Below are 23,022 nucleotides of genomic sequence, written 5' to 3'. Positions count from 1 at the left end.
CGCTTTCCGCTGCAATGTCACGTATATGAGCTTGATACGCTCAATGTTTAGTAAATATTCAGGGCGGTAGACACACAAAAATACTAAAATGACAGTTTTACACCGGTGTCCATAATTTCCTCACTCTCCCCTATACATCAAGAGGAATTAATGGAATTAATGGACAAAAATTTTTCAGAGATTCTTTCACCATACATTAGTATAACACAATTATAGCTTCTAAGAATATTTTCCAAATAAATTTTTTCTTTTTATTTTATTTTCTTTGCAATTAAAGAATTTATTTCCAAATCGTATTAATCTGTATTTTACAAACAAAGTTTTGAACTGAAACAAGCTATGCAAGATTTGGTTGTAAAACAGACAACTATCGCCTGCTTTAATTTAACCTGTTTTATACTTATCAGTTTAGTAAGACAAAAGATTTTAGCAATGATTTTGTGAAATGTTATTTCATAACACTATCTTACATTAACTCTTAAACTGTAACATTAGAAAAAGAATACATTATTCGTAAATAGTTGTCTAACAGACCGCTATCATGTTTTCGCTAATTTCACAAGTTCTTTATAATAAAAGATGTTTATTTTCAATTATACTGCACTAAGAGAAAAAATGTGTTGAAACAAAAAAATGTAATTAACATAAAACATTATTTATTTAGTGAATTTATTTGTGTGTGTGAAGCTGGCGTATCATTTCGTGGAAACTCACGAAATGTTGAGAGTTCTGGCTTTATTTACAATAGTTCTATAGTTCCTGATAGATAAAACAAATAGTTCTGGCCTTTAAAGCGAAAAAAACGTATAGGACAAAGTGAGACGCCAGGTTCACGCAGCGTCTCAGTTTGTCCTGCGTCATTTTCCAGACCCAATTCTTGTAGGATTTTAAAAGATCTATAGTTCTAGATGAGTTCTAGAAAGAGTTCTAGCGTTTAACATAGTTTATTTAATAAAAAAAAAAAAATTATTATAAAATATTTATTTTATAATATTACATAATAGAGTTCCATGTACAAAAAAATGTTTTTCCTCCAGTTCTGAATGTATATAAACGCCTTTCGAAGAGTTCCGGTCGATTGCATAATTTATTAGTTAATAATAAATTATTAACTACCGCCAAACACGTATTCTGTCATATATGGGTGAGACGCTGGTCTTTATTCGAGAGTTCTGTGTACCAAAAAATATTTTTCCAATAGTTCTTAACGTAACAAAGCGCCTTCCGAAGAGTTCCGGTCGATTGCATAATTTATTAGTTAATAATAAATTGTTAACTCCCGCCAAACACGTATTTTGTCATATATGGGTGAGACGCTGCAGCGTCAATAAATTATGTATGGAAAAATACGTGTTTGGCGGGAGTTAATAATTTTTTATTAAATATTAAATAACGAAATCGACCGGAACTCTTCGGAAGGCGCTTTGTTACGTTAAGAACTATTGGAAAAATATTTTTTGGTACACAGAACTCTCGAATAAAGACCAGCGTCTCACCCATATATGACAAAATACGTGTTTGGCGGGAGTTAATAATTTTTTATTAAATATTAAATAACGGAATCGACCGGAACTCTTCGGAAGGCGTTTATATACATTCAGAACTAGAGAAAAAATATTTTTCTGTACACAGAACTCTCGAATAAAGACCAGCGTCTCATCCATATATGATAAAATACGTGTTTGGCAGGAGTTAACAATTTATTATTAACTAATAAATTATGCAATCGACCGGAACTCTTCGGAAGGCGCTTTGTTACGTTAAAAACTATTGGAAAAATATTTTTTGGTACACAGAACTCTCGAATAAAGATCAGCGTCTAACCCATATATGACAAAATACGTGTTTGGCGGGAGTTAATAATTTTTTATTAAATATTAAATAACGGAATCGACCGGAACTCTTCGGAAGGCGTTTATATACATTCAGAACTGGAAGAAAAATATTTTTTTGTACACGGAACTCTATTATGTAATATTATAAAATAAATATTTTATAATTTTTTTTTTTTTATTAAATAAACTATGTTAAACACTAGAACTCTTTCTAGAACTCATCTAGAACTATAGATCTTTTAAAATCCTGCAAGAATTGGGTCTGGAAAATGACGCAGGACAAACTGAGACGCTGCGTGAACCTGGCGTCTCACTTTGTCCTGTACGTTTTTTTCGCTTTAAAGGCCAGAACTATTTGTTTTATCTATCAGGAACTATAGAACTATTGTAAATAAAGCCAACTCTCAACATTTCGTGAGTTTCCACGAAATGATACGCCAGCTTCACACACACGATTTATTTTGCTAATAGTTAATTTAGTCAAAAGTTAAAAAGTTTCTTAATTCAAAGATTTGTGTAAATCAAATAAAGAAATAATTCTTAATCAAATAATTTTGTCTTGCAGATCTGCAGAAAATATTTACTATTAGATTATTTTTATACTCAAGATAATCTGTTTTTTTAAACTAAGAGAACAATTTTATTAAGTTTAAAAATATTATTAGCTGATTTGTGAAATCAAATACATCAATACATTTATTTAAATGTAAAAAATGTCAAAATTATATACCTAATGTAATATGTCTATATTTACTTCAAAGTAAATATTTTTACTTAAACAAACTAAATGTTTGCTTCAGAATATATAGTTTTAAGAAAATGTATCTTTTTTTATTCAAAAAAATTTTTTCTCTTGTTAGTGTGAATACTTGTAAATAAGAGGCAAAAAAACGATTAAAAAAAGTTAATACTGATATGTAACAAATAAAATTAGAATATAAATAATTTTTTGTACAGTAAAAGATAAATATTTACTAGTTTCTTATCTCCTTCATCACAAATCATTTTTTTCCATATACATATATGACATAAATACAAATCATCAATTGACACAAACAAGAATAAGTTATAAAAAAATAGAAAAGTAATAATAACTTTATAAGTAGTTTATATATAGCAATTAATAACATGTAGTTAAATATTTGCAATTTATTTTCGTCCATCCATTTCAATACACTATAAAACATTGAATTATAATGTTACCTTTCAATTTTCTAATTGTTTGTCATTTACACTATAACAAAGTGTATGATTACAGATGACCAGCCAAAGAATGTTACGGAAAGGTCTGCTTTAACTGCACTCGGAGACACTAAAACAAACATTTTTTTCATAATTTTTGAGAATGAATGAACAATCTAATGGTGCACACTCAGTCGACACAGTTGTATGTTTACTATGCAATAGCTAGTAGTTGAAACTGAAGTACCACATTTTATATAACATAAAAGTTGCATTATATTGCATATTGTAATTACATTATTATTTTTCACCCTTTTTCAAAAGTAACGATGATGGTACATTTATGTCATCTTATTATAATTAATTACTTTCTTGTATAACATCTATACAGTTGCAATGTTTAAATTCTATATATTCTATTGAAGCATCACATATTTATTATGTAAATAATATGCAGCATTTGCACATTTATATTACATAAAAGAAAGCAATAGATACAAGTAATTATAACATAAATATCATAAAATATTTATTGTATAAAGTATTGTATTATTTCCAAATTATATAGCAGTTACAAATTGTGTCAACTGGACAAAGAAAACCGAGTTATATAAATGTTAATTATAATTTCCCACAATATAACTTCTTTTCTAAGAGGGACTCATTCTTCAAACTTTGCATGTAACTTCTATATAATACCCAAGATGTGGGTGCAAAGTTTTAAGAATGAGTCCGTGTTAAAGAGAAAGTCATGCAAATTAATTTTGAAGAAAGACTACTTTTGAAATTCATTTTTCATAACTTCTTTTCTAAGAGGGACTCATTTTTAAAACTGTACACACACTTTATGGATAGTATGAGACAGTTATCTAAAGTTTAAATAATAACACCCTCTTAGGAAAAGTTATGAAAAATTTATTTCAAAGGTAAACGTGTTTTGAAATTAGTTTGCTCACGATTTTCTTTCTAAGAGGGACTCATTCTTGAAACTTTGAGCACACATTCCGGATAATATAAGATAGTTATCTGCAAAGTTTACAGAGTAACTCCCTCTTAGAAAAAAAATAAAAAAATTATTTCATAGGTAGACGCTCTTGAAAATTAATTTGCTCATAACTTTCCATATAAGAGGGATTCATTCTTAAAATTTTGCACACACGTTCTGGGAAGTATGCGGAAGTTTCCTGTCCAGTTTGAAGAATAAATCCCTCTTAGATGAGAAGTTATTAAAAGTTAATTTCGAAAGTGGACACACACTACGATGCCATTGTACAGGTTAGATGTTAGATTTTAAATGTCGGAAAGCACGTCACTCCTCGCGGTCACCCACAGCCGCGATTGTTGACCACTGTTGGCACACCTGAGCGAAGGGAGCGTTGAGCGCGCGTACGGAAATACACGGAAATCAACTTGAAATCGTTCCTAAAATTTACCCGCTTTTGCACGACTGATTGATTCTCGTCGTATTGCATCGACAATAATTTATGCGAACGCAATCGGGATGAAGCGCGAGTATACTGAAACTTAGTGGCGAATAAACAGTAAATACAAATGAATTGACTCACCGTTCGCCGCTGATCACTCCCGGCCGCAACTCTCGAACGTTCGAGTTTGTCCAAGATTCTCCTCGCAACGATGCGTTTTGATTCACACTTGGCAGGAACGCGCGATCCTTCGTTCGCGGCATTCTCGAAACACTCCTGGTACTCGCACGTGTCTGGAACTCGGGATACGGGATACGGGATACGGGATACGAGGCAACGGAGAAGATGCGAAACACAATTAAACACGACACGACACGACGGATGTCGGCCACGAATAATGCCCACACTTAACTTTCGACACACTCCTCCACGACACTCTCGAAACACTCGCTCGAAACAACGAGGCACAACGAGGATACGAGAGGCGAGAATTGAAATCAATTGAAATGCGCCGCGACCTTCCGCCATGCTATGGTTATACTATGGGTGTCCATCTAGATGCGCAACCGCTCACTGAAAGCGCAAGTAGCAATTAAAGATTATTGGCTGGATCCAAAGGTAAGAACCAATCGTCTTTAATTGCTACTTACACTCTCAGTGAGCGGTCGCGCATCTGGATGCAGTCTATGGCGTAGCGGCGACGGTAGCGACACAGCGGCGCGCAGGTGCGGCCGCGCCAGCGCCAGTCAGTCCAGTTGGTCTCGTGCAGTCACGTGGCGTGTCGCGGCGCATTTCAACTCGCATCTTCGTCGTCCCGTACGACGTACGAATTTATTACGCGAGTGTTTCGAGAGTACCGTGGAGTGTCGAAAGTAAAGCGAAATGTCGTGCGAACATCCGTCGTGTCCAATACGATGCATGGTGCAAAGTCGTGCGTGAGGAGGATCTTGGACGTTCGAACGTTCGACAGCTGCGGCCAAGACGAAGCTGAACGAAGCGACCAGCGGCGAACAATGATTCAATTTTTATTTTTATCTACTGTTTATTGACTCCCAATTCAACTCGAGCATTAAATTTAACTTACAATAAAAATATCTTATTTTATATTAATTACAGTTTTTATTTTATGTAAATTAGTTTTCCTTTTCGCTGATGTATTAATTTACGTATCTTTCTATTCAATTTTTTTATTAAAACTATTTTAGGTTTTCTATTTGCTTGGAATTACATTTTCTTTGAATATTGACCTTTTAAGGTAATGGTCTAAAATCTGCACTGTGCGTTTTTTCGTTCTACGTTGGCTTCTTACGTTTGTTTCAAAGTTAAAAATTTGTGCTGCAAGATGCTTGGCATACTTTTCATATAGTTCTTTCCAATGAGTATTGGTAATATCGTATAAATTTTCTAAAATAGAATGGTAAAATAAATAACTCGTTGGCAAATACATTAAATGTCTTGAACAATAAATTATACTTGAATTTATCAAGCTAAATGCATCTTAAATATCACAATAAACAAAATATAATGGTTGATTCTTAAATTTGGATGTATACTTCCTAATAGCATTTTCACAGCCTTTTATCGTTGGAAACTCATTTTCATCAAAATAAGTAACATATAAATTGTTGCAAAAATCTTAAAACAACATCAATACATATTTCTCTTCATTATTATTCCTGAAATTTTATATATATGTATATAATATATATATATATATATAATATATATATATATACATATATATATATAAAATATATATATACATATACATACACATATATATATACATATAAATTTTTTGAAAATAGTATTTATATTTATTTATAGCTTAAATAAAGGAACAACATTGAGAGAGTAATACGTTGCAGTTCTACAAAAAAGTAAAACAATTTAACAGAAAAAAAAAGAAACAGAATGGAACTTAACATTTTTTCTGTATTTTTTTTAGTCGTTAAATATGAATCTAAATTGCTTCGTGTCGCAATTTTGAGAAATTTACAATTAATATTGCAAAAGAGCTATTTTCACTTATGAGTTATTTAAAATTGATGATCATTTGATGAATCCAAGTTGCAATTGTCACATCTTTGAAAAGCGTAGTCGTGGTCAATTGTGCGATAAAATCTAAATAATCAAACATGCATATCATGCAATCAGTCGTTGCCGACTTAAATAAATAATAAATATTAAACAATTCACGCGTATCAATGATCAATTGTGTTAAAAAGCGACGTTTAAACCTTTAAAACAAACCCTTAAGTTTAAAAAAAAATGTACCCTATTTAGTAAATCGTCAGTGACCAGTTTTCCACAATATAGACTCACAATACCCACATATATAGTTAAACATCTAAACACCTTATTAATCATATAGTCACAGAGTTGGATAGTAACTAGTTAAAAAGTTAATAATTTTCAATTTTACTTAATTTACTTTAAATTATTTGATTTGTAACCAATTATTTTTTAATCACGTTAATTTATTAACTTTCTTAAATTAAAAATTTATTTATGTATGAGAAAAAAGCTATAAAAAAGATATAAACTTAATTTACAAACATAAAATTTGTTTGATGATTTATATTATAATTGTTTAGAATAATCTAACTTTAAAAATTTACAAATTTCTAATTTATAGTAATATAAATACTTTCCAAATTAACTTTTAACTCAATTTAACTTAACATGACTTTTAACTTACAATTTTTTGTTCGTGTAACTTTCAACATAACTTTATAAGACATTAACATTAATTAAAAAAATATATTTAACGTACCCTCCCTATCATAGTTAAAATACTAGACTTTTTTTTTTAAGGATTGTTAGTTTAAATAACACAGTTAATTTAAACTACAATAAAACTCCTTCAGCGCATACCATCATAGTTATAATATGAAAAATACATAAAAAATTGCAAATTTCTCGAAAATGTAAGAGATAATTAAAGGAACAATTTAGAAATCAGATTCATATTCAGCACAAAAAATTATAAGAAATAATTGGTTCCATTCTGGTGTTTAAGAAAGTCATTTTTTGTTAAACTTAATTATTAAACAGATGTTTACGTACTTTATTATAAATAAAACTCTCAAATCAGAACTTGGAACAAATTTGTATGTCCCAATATTACATTTCCTATTTAATTTTGTACAAGGCACAAGATTATGAGTATTCTCCTCCTTTTTCTTTTATAAATTCTTGCATATTGCACCAATTATCTTTTGTAATATAAACCCATTGCTTTTTAAATTGTTTCAAGACTACATATTTATGTAAAATCTTTATAATGTAGTGTACAAAAAACCAATGCAATAGCTTTAGTATAATTATTCATTGCACTGTATTATTATTAATTGAATGTAACTACTGAATTTGGGAAATCTAAAAAAATATAGAAAATATTGGACATTTGAATTATTAATTAATAAAAAGAAATAATCTTAACATCAAAGCTTTTTATAATTGACATAATCTTTCAATAAACATACATCCAGCTTTTCAAATAATGATTTCATGTCTAATATACCACCAATGGCATTTGCAGTTTGACCCATAGTTCTGTTAAATATCTGTGGTATTGGTATCTTATTTGGAACTTTATTTAAAAGACTATATATTGTATACTTTATTAACTTTCACAATTTCTTGATGTGACAAATAATTCAAGAGAAACAATTTCATACAATAAAAGACTAAAAAAAGCTTGCAATGAACGGGCATCAATTTGATGCTTAAATTTCAGCATTTAATCTTTCCTTGTTTTGTTCTCTTGAGTTTCATATCTTTGACTATTTGTTGCTATTGTACATTTCAATTTACCAAAATAATTAAATCAATTATATCGATCTTTGAAGAATTCTAATATTGGTGACAATGCAGAAATAATACTATATAAATTAATGTTTATGTAAGATTCAGTAAGATCAATATTTGTACTTAAAATTTTATGGCAAATTTATTGCCCCGTCTTATTGGTCTCTAAAATATATTTCAAAATTTTTGTCATAGTACGATTTGTCTTTCTTATTCAACATCTAGATACAAACAATTTCACTTGAGAATTATATGTAAATGGAACGAGAGATGTGTGTGTGTGTGTGTGTGTGTGTGTGTGTGTGTGTGTGTGTGTGTGTGTGTGTGTGTGTCACTTTTTCTTTTAAATTTAGATATTGTGATTAGATGTTTTCTTCTGTTTACATCTTTTCCTAGAAAAAAAAACACATTTGACTCTTAAAGAAAATCGGATAAGGGGATACGCGCAAATTCCGCGGGATAAGCACTGTCCATCGGACTAATTTTGGACATCACTTGAATTTTTATTTTAACAATTGATACTCGTAGAAAATTTTAAACGCATCTTTTTTGCGTGCAAACCAAAGTTAGCCCAATGAACAACACATCCCTCGAAATCCGCGCGTATCCCTTTAATTATAGAATCCAGCTCCTCAATTATGCTGTTCCAAAACAAATATATATTCAAAACAAGAAAAATAATAACTTATTAAATAATAACTTATTATTCATGAAATAACTCACCTTTTTTAATTTTTTTTGTATTCTTTTTTCACGTGCACCCATTATTCCATAAGCAAGTAGATCCAAATACAAGTAAAAAAACTGTTAAAAGTGACACGCGATGTGAAACAAAACACTGCATTTGCTTCAGCCGGCTTTGGCGCCCATACATTTGTCCTTATTTAATAGACAAGAATAGCTGCGTTCAGAAAACGCAACAGTTGAGTGCAGCCCCCATCGGGATTGAGAGGTATCTTTGACTTGTTTGCTGTACTGCGCACGTGTGGTAGACAGTAATAGGAATCTTGCAAACGTAAATGAAATTTATATCGAGTAATATTTTCCTCAGTGAAGATGTTTGGAAATGTATCAAGAGGAGAACAAAAGAAAAACAAAAATTCATCTGACTGTTGAGAATAAAATTCGACTATGAATATCAGCCTTAAATTGACCAACGGGAATTAATGGAATGGACAAACTCTTACGATCCGGCCAATCCGAAATCGTGTCATCACTCGAGCACGCTCGCTTTGCACGTCACTTCACTGTTCACTAGAAACACTCGAGATGATCAAATGATGACTGTTTGCCTGTTCGTCGTGGTTCGTCGCTCGAGTGCCGCCAATTGTCACCAGCAATACGTCACCAAACTTGCTGCATGATAATTGCTCGTGAGACCGATCGCCGCTCCGAAATATTGTGCATGTGGCACGCACATTGGATGGATTGGCTATAATCATCAATGCTTTCTCTGTAGTTAAAATAATTTTACTAACTCTTTTGGAGGTACGTAAAGTGTCAGACATTCTCTGTTTAGCTGTCTACGAAATTGCAAATTCCGCAGCATCGCTTGTCAGTGATCATTAGATACCGCATGTACAAATTTAATTGTCCTGTATATTCGAAGTGACTGATATGTAGTTTCACAGCAAGTCTGAGTGAAGAGTCACAAAGTTTTGTCAATAAAATGCTCAGCCTTTTTTGTAAAAAAAAAATGCATCTCTGTCTCTACCAGAATTTTATTGATTAACAGAGACTTGCAACAATGTTATTGAATATGTGCACGTAATAATTCCTTCTTTATTTATTGCAGATGAGGGGGCTCATATTTTTTTACATACTCTCATTATGCTCCAGTCATCTTGGAGCTGACAAAATCAACAAATATGTAACAACTTTAATAAATGCCAAATGGAATGAAACGCCTCTTGTTCTCGAGGCAGCTGAATATCTTAGCGATGAGAATTCAAATTACTTTTGGAAATTTATCGATTCATGTTCCAGGTTTACTAATCTTGTACAGGGTAATTATTTTTTTATTTGATTGAATTGAGAATGTCAGCTAGTCATGTTTAATTTCTCCAATTATCCTGAACAGCAACACAGGAGGATTATTATCGCTTAAGTCTGGAATTGGCTGAAGAGTTTCTATCTCAGTCTGAAATAGCAGTTTTTAAGTTAGGATTGTCTTTACGTATATATTCCTCACGTGTGGAAATGTTCTCTCAAATGGCTGTGAATAAAAATGTTTCTTCATATGGATGCAACAATGTTGTTAATATTGGTGGAACATTTACTTGTTCTTTAGCAGATATAGATAAGCTGGTTGATCAGGTTAGCAATTTATTATATTTTGTCCAATGCTTTGTTATACTTTACTTATATATATAATTGTATTATTTATTTTTCAGGATACATGGGAAAATGTAGATACCTATGATGTAGATCATCGATATTTAAGTACTCCTGAATCTGATAAAATAATAATATTGTATGGCCAGGTTGGAACTCCTATGTTCACCGATTTTCATGAAAAGCTAAAAAACATAGCAGAAACAAAAGGGATCAATTACATTCTTCGTCATTATGTTAAGGTAATAAAGTTACATTGTAGATGATACATTTTTAAAGAGTGTATCATATTAATGATGCATTGAGATTTTTAAAAAATTATGGAAGATATGAAAAAATATTTCAGATGAAAGTTGTAGGATTTGAAGGTGGACAAATAATGATAAAACTTTTATGAACAAAAAAATCAATTTTTGAAAGTCATCCTCGATAGGCACATTGTATAAATATTGTTCAATAATGGTATCATAAAACAAAAATTTTGCCATAATTTTACAAGATAATATGCGATAACAATTTTGTTGAAAATTTCTGAATAACATTTGTCAAAAATTATACAAATTCAAATGTGTGGTATAAATATTTTACAATTATTGAAAAAAACATTAGATTTTTTTATTTAAAATGTCATGTTTAATGTATAATATTTATTACAATATTTCTATATTATAATTTAAGAATAATTTTCTGTTTTTGTAAACGTTATATGGATTAATTATATTTCTAAATGTCTTACACGTTATACAGCTAAAATATTTTTCTTAATTATTGAATAATTTTATTCTAAATTTAATTTTGCAGATATATCACTAAGATGGTTCATCATATTATTAGAGTTTTGCCAAAATACTATTTCAAAATTAATTGAACAAATAGTTATCAATATTTATAAAAAATCAATAGGTTTACATCTACTTTTGTAAATATATCTACATAATTGCATATTATAATTTTTATGCAAGAGATTTTGTTATATAGTTCAATAAATGTCTTATTGGAAATACGAAGATCATTACCATTTTTTGTAGAATAGAATTATGATTTTTTTTGCATAATATAATTTGTTTGATTATTTTTCATATAAAAGTATAAAGACAAAGTTATCAAAAAATTGATAGTTTACGAGATATTTTATACTTTATTATGCCATACTTAAACTATTAATTTTTTGATAATTTTGCTTAATACTTTTATGCACAAAATAATGAGATTAATCAATTGAGAAGAAATCATACAGTTTTTCAAAAAAAAAAGATGTAATTGTTAATTGCATATTTTTTTTTAAAGCAACTTAAGACATACGTGATTCTGTATATAACAGATTTATAATTACGTTTCTAATAATTAAAATGATTTACAGGACAGGGAGGAGAAGAAATTGCGTTTATCAGGCTATGGTGTAGAATTACAAATGAAATCTACAGAATACAAAGCTACTGATGATTCTGATATTGAAGACAACACAGGGAAAAGCTCTGAAATGGCAAATGATGGCATGGAGGAAATTGAAGGGATCAACTTTATGATTTTAAAGTAAGGTGGTTAGTAAGAACGTAAGGTATTTAGTTTTTTTATCCAATAACATTTTGTATTGCATCACTATGATGTAATATACTATTTTTTAGGAAACTATATCCAGATCAACAAGCTGAATTAGATAAAATACAAACGTATTTACTGGAAACTAGTCATGAGATTGGTGCTTTTAAAGTATGGCAGTTTCAAGAACTGAGTCACCAGGCAGCTGAAAGGATAATGAAGTCTCCTTCTGCAGAAGCATTAAATATCTTGACTGATATATCGCAAAATTTTCCTATGCAAGTGCGTGTTACGCATAATAAATTTTGTATTTATATCGTTGAGTATACCTGAAATTAATTTATTTTTGAAACGCAATCATAAATTGAAGCTAGAATTAACAATTATTGATGATCAATTTAATTTGTGTAATTATTTCTAATTTCAGTTTATGATCGCGTTTCAAGTTCGGCACGCAGTTTATAAAAACTAAAATCTATTCTTAATTTAAAATTTATATATAAGATGATAGACATTAAATCCTCGACCGTAGTTGACAGTTTTTTACTTACTTATTCGTATAATTACACTTAAACGGTATTTTAAATTATTATGATTTTTTTATTTTACAGGCAAAATCGCTAATTCGAACTAAAGTAAATAGCGATATGAAGAAAGAGATGAAATTGAATCAAGAAATATTTATGGCAAGTTTAAATATACAACCAACTGACACAGCGCTTTTCATCAATGGCTTATTTTTTGACTTGGAAGCTATTGATATTTTAACCCTTTTAGAATCTTTGAGAAGTGAGCTACGAGTGATGGAAGCTCTTCATAAAATTGGTATAATTTGCAAATAGCTAAATTAAATAAATTACTAATATTAAATTTGTACAAAATGATTCAGAATGATTGAATTAGCTTTTTATCATACGAGACAAATTATCAACTGCACTTTAAATTGGCTTAAGTATAGATTAGGATTGAACGTTTATACGTAAAATGTAAATAATTTACATTATGCGTATATCATATAAACTGTTTTATGTGTTATTTATGTAAACAATAATCTATGAATCATTGAAAATTTAGATTTTATCAGAAATAACAAAAACTATATTCCATTTCTTTGTTTTTAATTATGTATATTTTTATTTTTTATCAATGTTAAAGTCAGATATATTAACAATCTTATAACTCAATTATTTCTTTTCTTATTATATTATTTATAATTATTTTTACATTGCTTATATGAAAGATTCATGAAAACATAAACAATAAGTAAATAATACGTATAATAATACGTATAATCTTTAAATGTATACATAATACGGATTATTTATATTTTATGCAAATGGCTCATCTAGTACACATATCACTAATGCTCAATTTCTTTAACTCTAAATAATTATATTCATAAGGTATCTCCTAGAAAATATGATAATTTCTATTAAAATTCTAGTATATTTTGTCAAAACTATGAAGAACAGCTATCCATTAGATACGTAACCAAATATTTTAATGAAGAAAACGAATTTTTAGTTAATTGATGAATATTTTTATTTGCAAGGCTATTGGGAGGTGTGACGAAATCGGATGTAATCGATTTAATGTGCAATTAATAATTCATCGAATAAAAAGCTAGTTTAATCAATCTAATTCTCTGTATTTAATAATTATATTTTTAAATATGATTGCAGGGTTCAGTAATAAAAAAATGAGTAAACTATTAGCTTTGGATTTATCTGGAGGTACGGATAATCAAAACTTTGCAATGGACATAAGAGATTCCGCAATTAATTGGATCAACGATATCGAAAGTGACCCACGTTACAGTAATTGGTCACCGTCGTTAACTGAATTATTACGGCCAACATTTCCTGGCATGCTTAGAAATATTAGAAGAAATTTATATAATCTAGTTAGTATTAAACTAGAAATAATAATATTGCATATTTCATGTGGAATAATTAACATTTTTTTTTTTTAGGTATTAATTATTGATCCTCTAAGTGAAGATTCCATGCCACTAATAACTTTAGCGCAATCTCTCTATGCGCATTCCGCACCACTAAGAGTAGGATTTGTCTTTGTGACAAATTATAATACATCTGTAACAGGTTTAATGGATGCCAGTGTTGCAGTTAATAATGCGTATCATTATTTTGCAGACACTAGAAGTCCGAAAGAAGCTTTACATTTTCTGTCAGAGGTAAAGCTTTACATTTACATGGTGTTTATTGCCGAGAAAAACCGAGAAAACCTGGCATTTTCTGAGAATTTCTCTTTTATTTTTTAAAATCATGGATTTTTATGGAATTTTATTGATTATTGAGAAATTTTTAGAATTTTATTTTTAAATTTAAATTTTATCTGTCTGACAAAATTTTTCCTTTAATCATTTTTTCTTGATAATATTGCAAAATGTCAATAATTAGTACACTAAGGACCGACAATAAGTACAGAATACACATATATTTACATACATAAAGGCGTACTCCGGAAGTATGAACCAAACTGCCAAGTAGGGCCCAGCGCTTGGCTCGTACTCCCGGACAGCGTCTAGAAGACACCTTACGTGACGCAACTATCTTTGCATCACGTAGCCGTCGCTAACACTTTAGCTCAGAAAATTTCTCTTTGTTAGTTGCACTCAATTATATTCCTAAGCAAGTGCATAAATGTAACCTTAAACCCCCCCTCCTTCCAAAATGTGAGCTTATTTGGAGAAAGGTGAGGAGGGGAAAAGGGAGGTAAAAAACATAAGAGGATGTAAAATATTTCAAAAAACTGCAAATTTTTTTTTTAATTTTCTAATAAGGATCTTATTTTGAATAAAATTCCTGAAAAATCCGGAAATTCTCAAGGAATTGTTTTTTTATAAAATTTGAGTAAACATCCTGATTAAGAATTTAGATTTGTCTCTTTAAAAAGACAAAATTTTTTTTACTTTAGTTAGGAAATTACATCGGACAATCTGGTGCTGACGTAGATGATATTAAAAAAGTTATTAGATCCAAAGACTCGTCCGCTAGTATACCGTACATTCTTGGTGAAGAGTCGGAATACGACGTAGGACGGCATTTGGCTAGCGACTTTATAAAACGATGTGGTTTCAAGAAATTCCCACAAGCTTTGTTGAACGGTGTACCTTTGACGCCTAATCAGATTAATTCTGAATCGTACGAGGAAGCAGTGTTATCTACTATTATGTCACAGACACCTATGTTGCAAAAAGCAGTCTATCGAGGTGAAGTAACAGAAGGAGACGACATTGTTGATTTTCTCATGAATCAACCAAATGTTATGCCACGGTATGTAATTCTTATAACGCTGAGCAACAAAAAATCAAATTTTTTTGCCTTAAGGTTTAACAAGTCATTTCTTGTGTACTTTGGTTGCTAAACATGAATCTGAGCATGAAATATCTCTGTCACATCAGGATTTTGAAAAATCTGCTATTAAAGTTGCTAAAATCGCAATTTTAGCATTTTTCAATAATTAATAACTCTGGGCTGGGATGAGTATAGCTAGATAAGATTAATTCAATGACATTAGCAACCTTAAAGTTATTCTTATTTTTTTATCCTACACCGATAGTTTAGATCTTTTGTTTCAAACTTTGCAGACAGCTTTGTAACACATCCTAATCCAGAGTTTAATAGAGATAAAATAGAAACGTTTTACACTCAGATTTGCATTTAGCAGCCAAAAGTATATAAGAAATAACTTGTGAAACTTCAAGACAAATTTCGTGTTGTGCAGTGTAATTAAATCTTTGAAGTAATAGTTTTACATTTCGTTATATTGTTTATTTCACTTTTTAGATTGAATGAGCGTATTTTGAAGGTGGACAAGAATGCATGGTTAAATTTAATAGGTACACTTCCTAAAGATGTTGACTATATTAACTTAACTTCTCAAGATTTGTCAACTTATTTAATGGAGAAAATGCATTACTTCTTTGTACCGCGTCGTAATACGCGTCATCTATATTCCTTCTGGGTTGTAGTTGATTTAAAATCATTATCTGGCAGACAATTACTACGAGAGGCCCTTGAATATGTAGTATGTAATTTAAAACTAAATTTTATATTGTAATTATATGTATATTTTAATAGAATATATAAAATTTATATATATTTTTTATAGGAATCAAATACTGATGCGCGAATTAGTATTATTATTAACGCAAAAAATGACGCAAATCTCAACTCTGATATTAATAAAATTGTGCTTGCTGCAGTAAGTACATTGTCACCAGAAAAAGCTATACTTTACACTCGTAAAATCCTTAGAGAAGACAATGCTGAGCTCATTGCTGATGGTAACTTTAAAATTGAGGTAAGGTATTTATAAACAATATATAGTGAGTGTAAAATGCATTCGTGTAGGGGATTTTTTTAAATCTTATTTTTATTATATAAATAAAAAACATTAATTAACAACTTATTAACATGAAACAATAGGCTGTATATATAAATATATAAACTTGTAACTTACAAATATATGTATACGTTAACAAATTGCTAATTAATATTTATTTTTTAAAAATAAAGTTATAAAAAGTATCTTCTGTACGAGTACTTTTTATACTCACTGTATATATTGTTGAAAATTTTTTATATAATAATAATAAAGCAAGTGAATTACTTTATTAATAATTTGATTGCTACAGGATGAATCTGTGGCGACAATCTTAGAGGATCAAAATTATCGATCGATATTATCATTACATCAACATTATGTTAAAACTGTTCTAAACATGGAGTTAGGAGCAAGAGCAGTTTTGTGCAATGGCCGTATTATTGGCCCCTTGGATAATAACGAAGAATTTACAAGTGAAGACTTTTCGTTATTAGAAAGATTTAGTCAAAGCACTTATGGCGAGAAATTATTTATGAAATTGATAAAGGATCAAATCTTCAATGAAGATGAATACGGTATTTTACGATTTATTAGTTAAAAGCAAAAGTTTTTTAATCTGTGCAATGAAACTAATAAAATGTTTGTAATATTTTGTGCAGAAGAAAATAATATTACGGATGATACGATTATGAAGATTACTTCACTCTTAGTGCCACGTCCACAAACTCGAAGTCGGTATGATGTTCCTTTTCATGGAGATGATCATAGGTGAAATAATAATTTTTTTATGTATAGCATTTATGTTAAGTAAAAAAATTAATGCAACATATATAAAAGCATTTAATCACTAAACAAGATTAAGGGTGATATTTTTTTTAAATTAAATTAAGTTAAAATTAATGGTTTATAAAATTGATTTAGTTACATTAAAAGTTACATGAACAAAAAACTCAAAAGTTACGTTAAGATTAAATTAATTTAAGTTAAATTAAAAGTTAATTTTGAAAAGCATTATTTTTATTAAATTAAAAATTTGTAATTTTTTAAAGTTAGATTACTCAAAACAATTACAATATGGATTATTAAACAACTTTATTATTTTTAATATTTTTGTAAATTAAATTTATAATGATATAACAAAGAAATATTATTTTTCATGAATATAAAAATGCATTTTTTCTTTTATACATTTTTTATTTACGTAGATAAATTTTTATAACTTAGAAAAAACTAATAAGTTAAAATTTGTGTTTTAAAAATAATTAGATAAATTAAACAAATAACTTATTTAAAATTAATTAAATTAAAACGTATTATTTCTTTATTATTTTTAATTATAACTGTTTACTAGTTACTATCCAAATACATATTATATATAAGAACATTTATTTTTCAGCGTCATCAAAATTCCAGCAGCCAATTCCAATAAAGTTGCCTTCAACTTCATTGCCATTGTAGATCCAGTTTCACGTGGCGCTCAAAAATTGGGACCGATATTGAAAACGTTACAACAAGCTTTAAATTGTAATATAAAAGTATTTTTGAATTGCGTAGACAAGAATAGCGATATGCCGTTGAAGAGGTAAAGTTTCTCGAGTTTTTCTTTCTTTCTTTTTTAATTTTTTTTTGTTATATGTAACCTATAACATATTTTTCCTTTTTTGTTCCAGCTTTTATCGATTTGTGCTCGAACCTGAATTGCAGTTTACAACAAAAGGAGATATTAGTGGTTCTATCGCAAAATTTACAAAACTTCCCACTTCATCATTATTAACCCAATATATTCACGCACCTGAGAACTGGCTTGTAGAAGTAGTTCGCAGTGTTTATGATTTAGATAACATTAAGCTCGATAATGTTGCGATGGGTGTACACAGGTGAAATTTTTAAAATACACCTCATTATACATTTGAATTAAATAATTAAATTCTAGCTTTACTAACTTTTCTTTTATATTGTTTTAGTGAATTTGAGTTAGAATACTTGCTGCTCGAAGGTCACTGTTTTGAAGCAGTAATGGGGAATCCACCAAGAGGCCTTCAGTTCACATTGGGTACCGAGAAACAGTCCATAATGGTTGATACTATAGTAATGGCCAATCTCGGCTACTTCCAACTCAAAGCAAATCCCGGCGAATGGGTATTGCGTCTTCGGCAAGGACGATCCGCAGAAATATACGACTTTACTACTGTTGATGGGCAGGACGTTATTCAGAATGGCAACGATGTGAAAGTTCTATTAAGTTCTCTTAGGAGTCACGTGTTGAAAGTAAAGGTTTCCAAGAAGCCAGACAAGGCAAGGCTTGATCTCTTATCGGACAACGAAAAAGATTCCGGACTATGGAATTCCATTTCTAGGTACATTCAATTCATTGAATTACATATATGATGTTTTAATGACTTCCTAATACTGGGTGTTAGTATTTAACATGTATAGCATGATATTCCGTTATCTTTGAACTTAACTTTTATTTGTTCTCTCTTTTTTAGCATTGCCAAATTTTGGTAAGCTTCTCATTATTATGTAATTAATCTCTATAATTTTCTAAAATTAAGTACACATATACATATATTCTACAAAAAAATCAAGCATAAATACATATGCATAACAATGGAGAACATATTTGTGGCTTTAAATTCTAACATCCAGTTAATCTTTAACATTTACTCTCCCATATCATTGTTTGTTCTTCACTTGTCCTCGCGGAATCATTCACGTTTTACGTTTCTATTAAAAAGTTACACTATGAATAAAATGGTTTTCAATTATACTTAATTTCAATCTCTTAATATATAATTAAAAAGCGAAATAACGATAACAATGGATGAAATTATGTTACTTTGGCAAATATGTGAACAAACTCACGGCAAATGCAGAGTAATTTTTGAAAAATTGTAACTATTTTAAATATTATTATAAATAATTAATTCTAAGAAAAAATTGAAATTAAAAGATTATATTTTTATTTAAAAAATATTCCTTTGGTTTAGATTCATAATTTAATTTTGCAACATGAAAATGTCTACTTTATTTTAATACAAAGTCAGCGGATAGTATACGATATTCAATAAATATATCTTCAGTTCTATGATTTTAATAAATTTTAATACAAATCTAAAAAAAAATAAAAATTACATTTTTATATTTATATATTTGTTTAAAATATGTATATTTGAATATATGCGACATTTCTATAATAACAATATAATTATAAAAATATTATTTTTATCAAAATATAAAAAATATTTATATAAAATTTATTTATAATATTTGTTTATTTATTTTTATTAAAACTTAAAATAAAAAATTACAATTGCAAAACTGTTTTCTCTGTCGAACACATTATGTATATATGTATATAATCAGTATTCTTTTATATAATTTTGAAATTTTTACACAAAAATAAAATTAAATAAACTTTATAAAAAATTATTACTATTCAATTATTACGTTAAAGTATAAAATGTAATATGAGATTGACATAATTGTATAAAACTACATTATAAAATATATATGTAGTCTATATATTATGTGTTTAAAATATGTTTACATAATGTATTTTTATTTAAAATTTTTTTTAAATATTATTTAAACTATACATTAAAAACATGTTTTAAATAATAAAACATTGTTTTATTCTTTCAAAAAAATATGATTGTTATTTTATTATTAATCCCAAGTCACCAATATGTGTCTTTGACTTGGCCAATTAACATATCACTGCTTTGATAATGTAGCTTATTAATTAAAAAACCTTATTGGTTGATAGTGACTAACATAAAATACCTAAATCGCAATTAATTCAAATTTGCAATAATGCTTATATGTTTTGATATATTTCAAAAATTAGGACATTTACGGCGACAGATGAAAATGAAGATAAAGATGAGAAATTAAATATCTTCTCTCTTGCTTCGGGACATTTATACGAAAGATTCTTAAAGATCATGATGCTAAGTGTTATTAAACACACTAAGACACCAGTTAAATTTTGGTTCTTAAAAAATTACCTGTCACCAACGCTAAAGGTAAGTGTTCGAGACATATGTTTAATAATGAAATACATCTTATTTTAAAATTCTAATTGCAGAAATGAGTAACAAAATTTTTTTCATTACAGGACTTTTTGCCACATATGGCTAAGGAATATGGTTTTGAATACGAACTTGTTCAATACAAATGGCCCCGTTGGCTTCATCAACAAACTGAAAAACAAAGAACTATTTGGGGATATAAAATCCTATTTCTCGACGTATTATTCCCATTGAATGTTAAGAAAATAATATTTGTTGACGCAGATCAGGTAGACAAACTGTTTGAGATGTATATAAATATTTCAGAGTGTTTATTACTGCGAAAAACTGGGAAAACCTAGAATTGTCAAAGGATTTCTTTTCTAACTCTTAAAAATAGTGGATTTTTATGAGATTTTTTGTCAAGATTTTCTTTTACAAATTTGAGTAAACATTCTGTATGCATTCTTAATTATTTTATACGTTTCTTAATTACTTATTATTTTTGTACAGGTGGTAAGAGCGGATTTGAAAGAATTAGCAAATATAGATCTCAACGGCGCACCTTACGCGTACACGCCATTCTGTGACAGTAGAACCGAAATGGATGGATTTAGATTTTGGAAGCAGGGATATTGGAGAAATCACTTGCAAGGTCGTGCTTACCATATCAGCGCATTATATGTAGTCGATCTCAAACGATTCCGTCGTATTGCTGCTGGAGATAGACTACGAGGACAGTATCAAGCATTGAGTCAAGATCCAAATAGTTTATCAAATCTTGATCAGGTATGTAAAATAAATGATTTGAATATTTACAAATATATATATATAAGAATTATTGCTAATTATTATAATCATTAGATTGTCAGGTATGTAAAATAAATGATTTGAATATTTACAAATATATATATATAAGAATTATTGCTAATTATTATAATCATTAGATTGTCGATGTTTTGCGTTTTTATAAATTATCCATAATGGTTTTAGGATCTCCCTAATAATATGATCCATCAAGTGGCTATTAAGACACTACCGCAGGAGTGGCTGTGGTGTGAAACCTGGTGCGACGATACATCAAAGAAATACGCCAAAACTATAGATTTAGTATGTATTTTCATTTACAAAATCGTACAAATATGTTGTAATATTTCTAATGTTTTGTGAACGAATAGATTTTCTAAGTAATATGTCATTTTCTTTTCCATTTCTTCTGTTATAGTGTAATAACCCGATGACTAAGGAAGCGAAATTACAAGCAGCCATGCGTATCTTGCCCGAATGGGTAGGTTATGATGAAGAAATTAAAACTTTGCAACAGAAAGTAGAGAATGCAAACAGACAGACGGAGAAAGATAGTGGTATGTTTCTCAAAATGTCTTTTAATCAGAATGGAGTAATAACTAGTTTAAAAATTAAAGTTTAAATAATAAAGTTGAAAGTTATCTTAATAATAACTTTTAACTTAACTTAGTTAATTTTAAATGAATAAATTTTTTACTTTAATTATTTTGTTATTTTTAAAATACATAAATTTTAACTTATTAATTTTTTTCCTACGTTAAAAATTTACCTATGTAAAAGAAAAAATATATTCCTGTGTAAGAAACCTATTTCTTTGTTATTTTCTATAAACTTACTTTATAAATAAAATGTTAATTTTATTTGATAATTCACATTGTAATTATTTTATTATTTAAACTAATCCAATTTTCTAATTTAAAAAATTATAATATTTTAATTTAATATAATAAATAGGTTTTTCAAAATTTGTAATTTTAACCCAATTTTTCTAACCCAACTGAGTTAGTTTTTAGTTTATTTAATTTTTAACAACATTTTGAACTAATTTTATAAGATTTTCAAAGTCATTAATTTTAATTGAATTTAATTTTAAAAAGATTTAAAAAGAAAAGAACTTATCTAACTTATCTTTGTTTTTAATATACGTAAGTACTATACTTTTTTTCATTAATATACGTTTCTTCTTTTTGTTTCAGAAACTATTGATCATGTCTCAAGCCACAATGAATTGTAAATTACATTTATACATATATGACGATCTGAGGGATATATCAAACTCGAAGATTGCCGATCAAATTTTATAAAATTCTGTATAAAGAAATTCTCGTTTACGCTACAGTAACAAGCGTCAATACGTAAAAGTTTCCATATTTCACTTTTGTAAGTAACACTAGGCACTTTATGTGTAAATATTTGCCACTGGTGCTCTCGTGTAAGTTCTCAAAAATAAGGATATATTGAGAAAGCTGATGGTCTTTGTTACTTATTTTTATCAGATCCACATCGTATATAAATTATAAATTATGAACTTAAAAATAATCTCTCAACTTTTCATGTAGCGTACGTGCAAGACTATTTCTTCAGTCGAAGAAAGAAGTCGACAAATTCCATTAATCTAATAATTGTTGAGAATACAGTATTCCGATTATTTATGAACATACAATTCTGTTGACGTTATTAAGCCAATTGTGATTGATTATTGTCTACTATGATAGTTATAAGAAA

The 23,022-nt window shown here is 28.7% G+C and overlaps 1 protein-coding gene across 2 annotated transcripts; it reads left to right on the top strand.

Moving 5' to 3' along the window:
• Positions 1-9,524: 9,524 nt before the first annotated feature.
• Positions 9,525-22,767, top strand: LOC105204451 (UDP-glucose:glycoprotein glucosyltransferase). 2 transcript variants are annotated; one of them, XM_011173531.3, is made up of 24 exons: positions 9,525-9,742; positions 10,050-10,260; positions 10,335-10,570; positions 10,648-10,830; positions 11,949-12,121; positions 12,214-12,409; positions 12,739-12,952; positions 13,810-14,030; positions 14,100-14,321; positions 15,065-15,423; positions 15,937-16,177; positions 16,262-16,453; positions 16,788-17,052; positions 17,137-17,245; positions 17,874-18,059; positions 18,148-18,354; positions 18,442-18,834; positions 18,967-18,981; positions 20,328-20,505; positions 20,598-20,780; positions 21,004-21,279; positions 21,484-21,600; positions 21,716-21,854; positions 22,494-22,767. In XM_011173531.3, exons 2-24 carry the CDS (start codon positions 10,050-10,052, stop codon positions 22,529-22,531), a joined length of 4,554 nt encoding a protein of 1,517 aa, XP_011171833.1. In that variant the 5' UTR covers positions 9,525-9,742; the 3' UTR covers positions 22,532-22,767. The 2 variants fall into 2 exon arrangements, with proteins under 2 accessions (XP_011171833.1, XP_011171834.1); XM_011173532.3 differs by lacking the exon at positions 18,967-18,981 and having other exon boundaries at positions 9,526-9,742.
• Positions 22,768-23,022: the final 255 nt, after the last annotated feature.

Source organism: Solenopsis invicta, chromosome 6 (genome assembly GCF_016802725.1).
Source record: "Solenopsis invicta isolate M01_SB chromosome 6, UNIL_Sinv_3.0, whole genome shotgun sequence".
In the NCBI taxonomy this organism is placed as follows: Eukaryota; Metazoa; Arthropoda; class Insecta; order Hymenoptera; family Formicidae; genus Solenopsis; species Solenopsis invicta.
The sequence above is the reverse complement of the archived record's forward strand: the minus strand, read 5'-3'. Positions and strand labels throughout refer to the sequence as shown.

Coding starts and splice junctions, on each gene's coding strand:
- LOC105204451 (XM_011173531.3), top strand. CDS start 10,050: ATGAGGGGGCTCATATTTTTTTACATACTCTCATTATGCTCCAGTCAT. Junction 14,031..14,099: donor GAAGAAATTTATATAATCTA/GTTAGTATTAAA, acceptor TTTTTTTTTTAG/GTATTAATTATTGATCCTCT. Junction 16,454..16,787: donor ATGGTAACTTTAAAATTGAG/GTAAGGTATTTA, acceptor TGATTGCTACAG/GATGAATCTGTGGCGACAAT.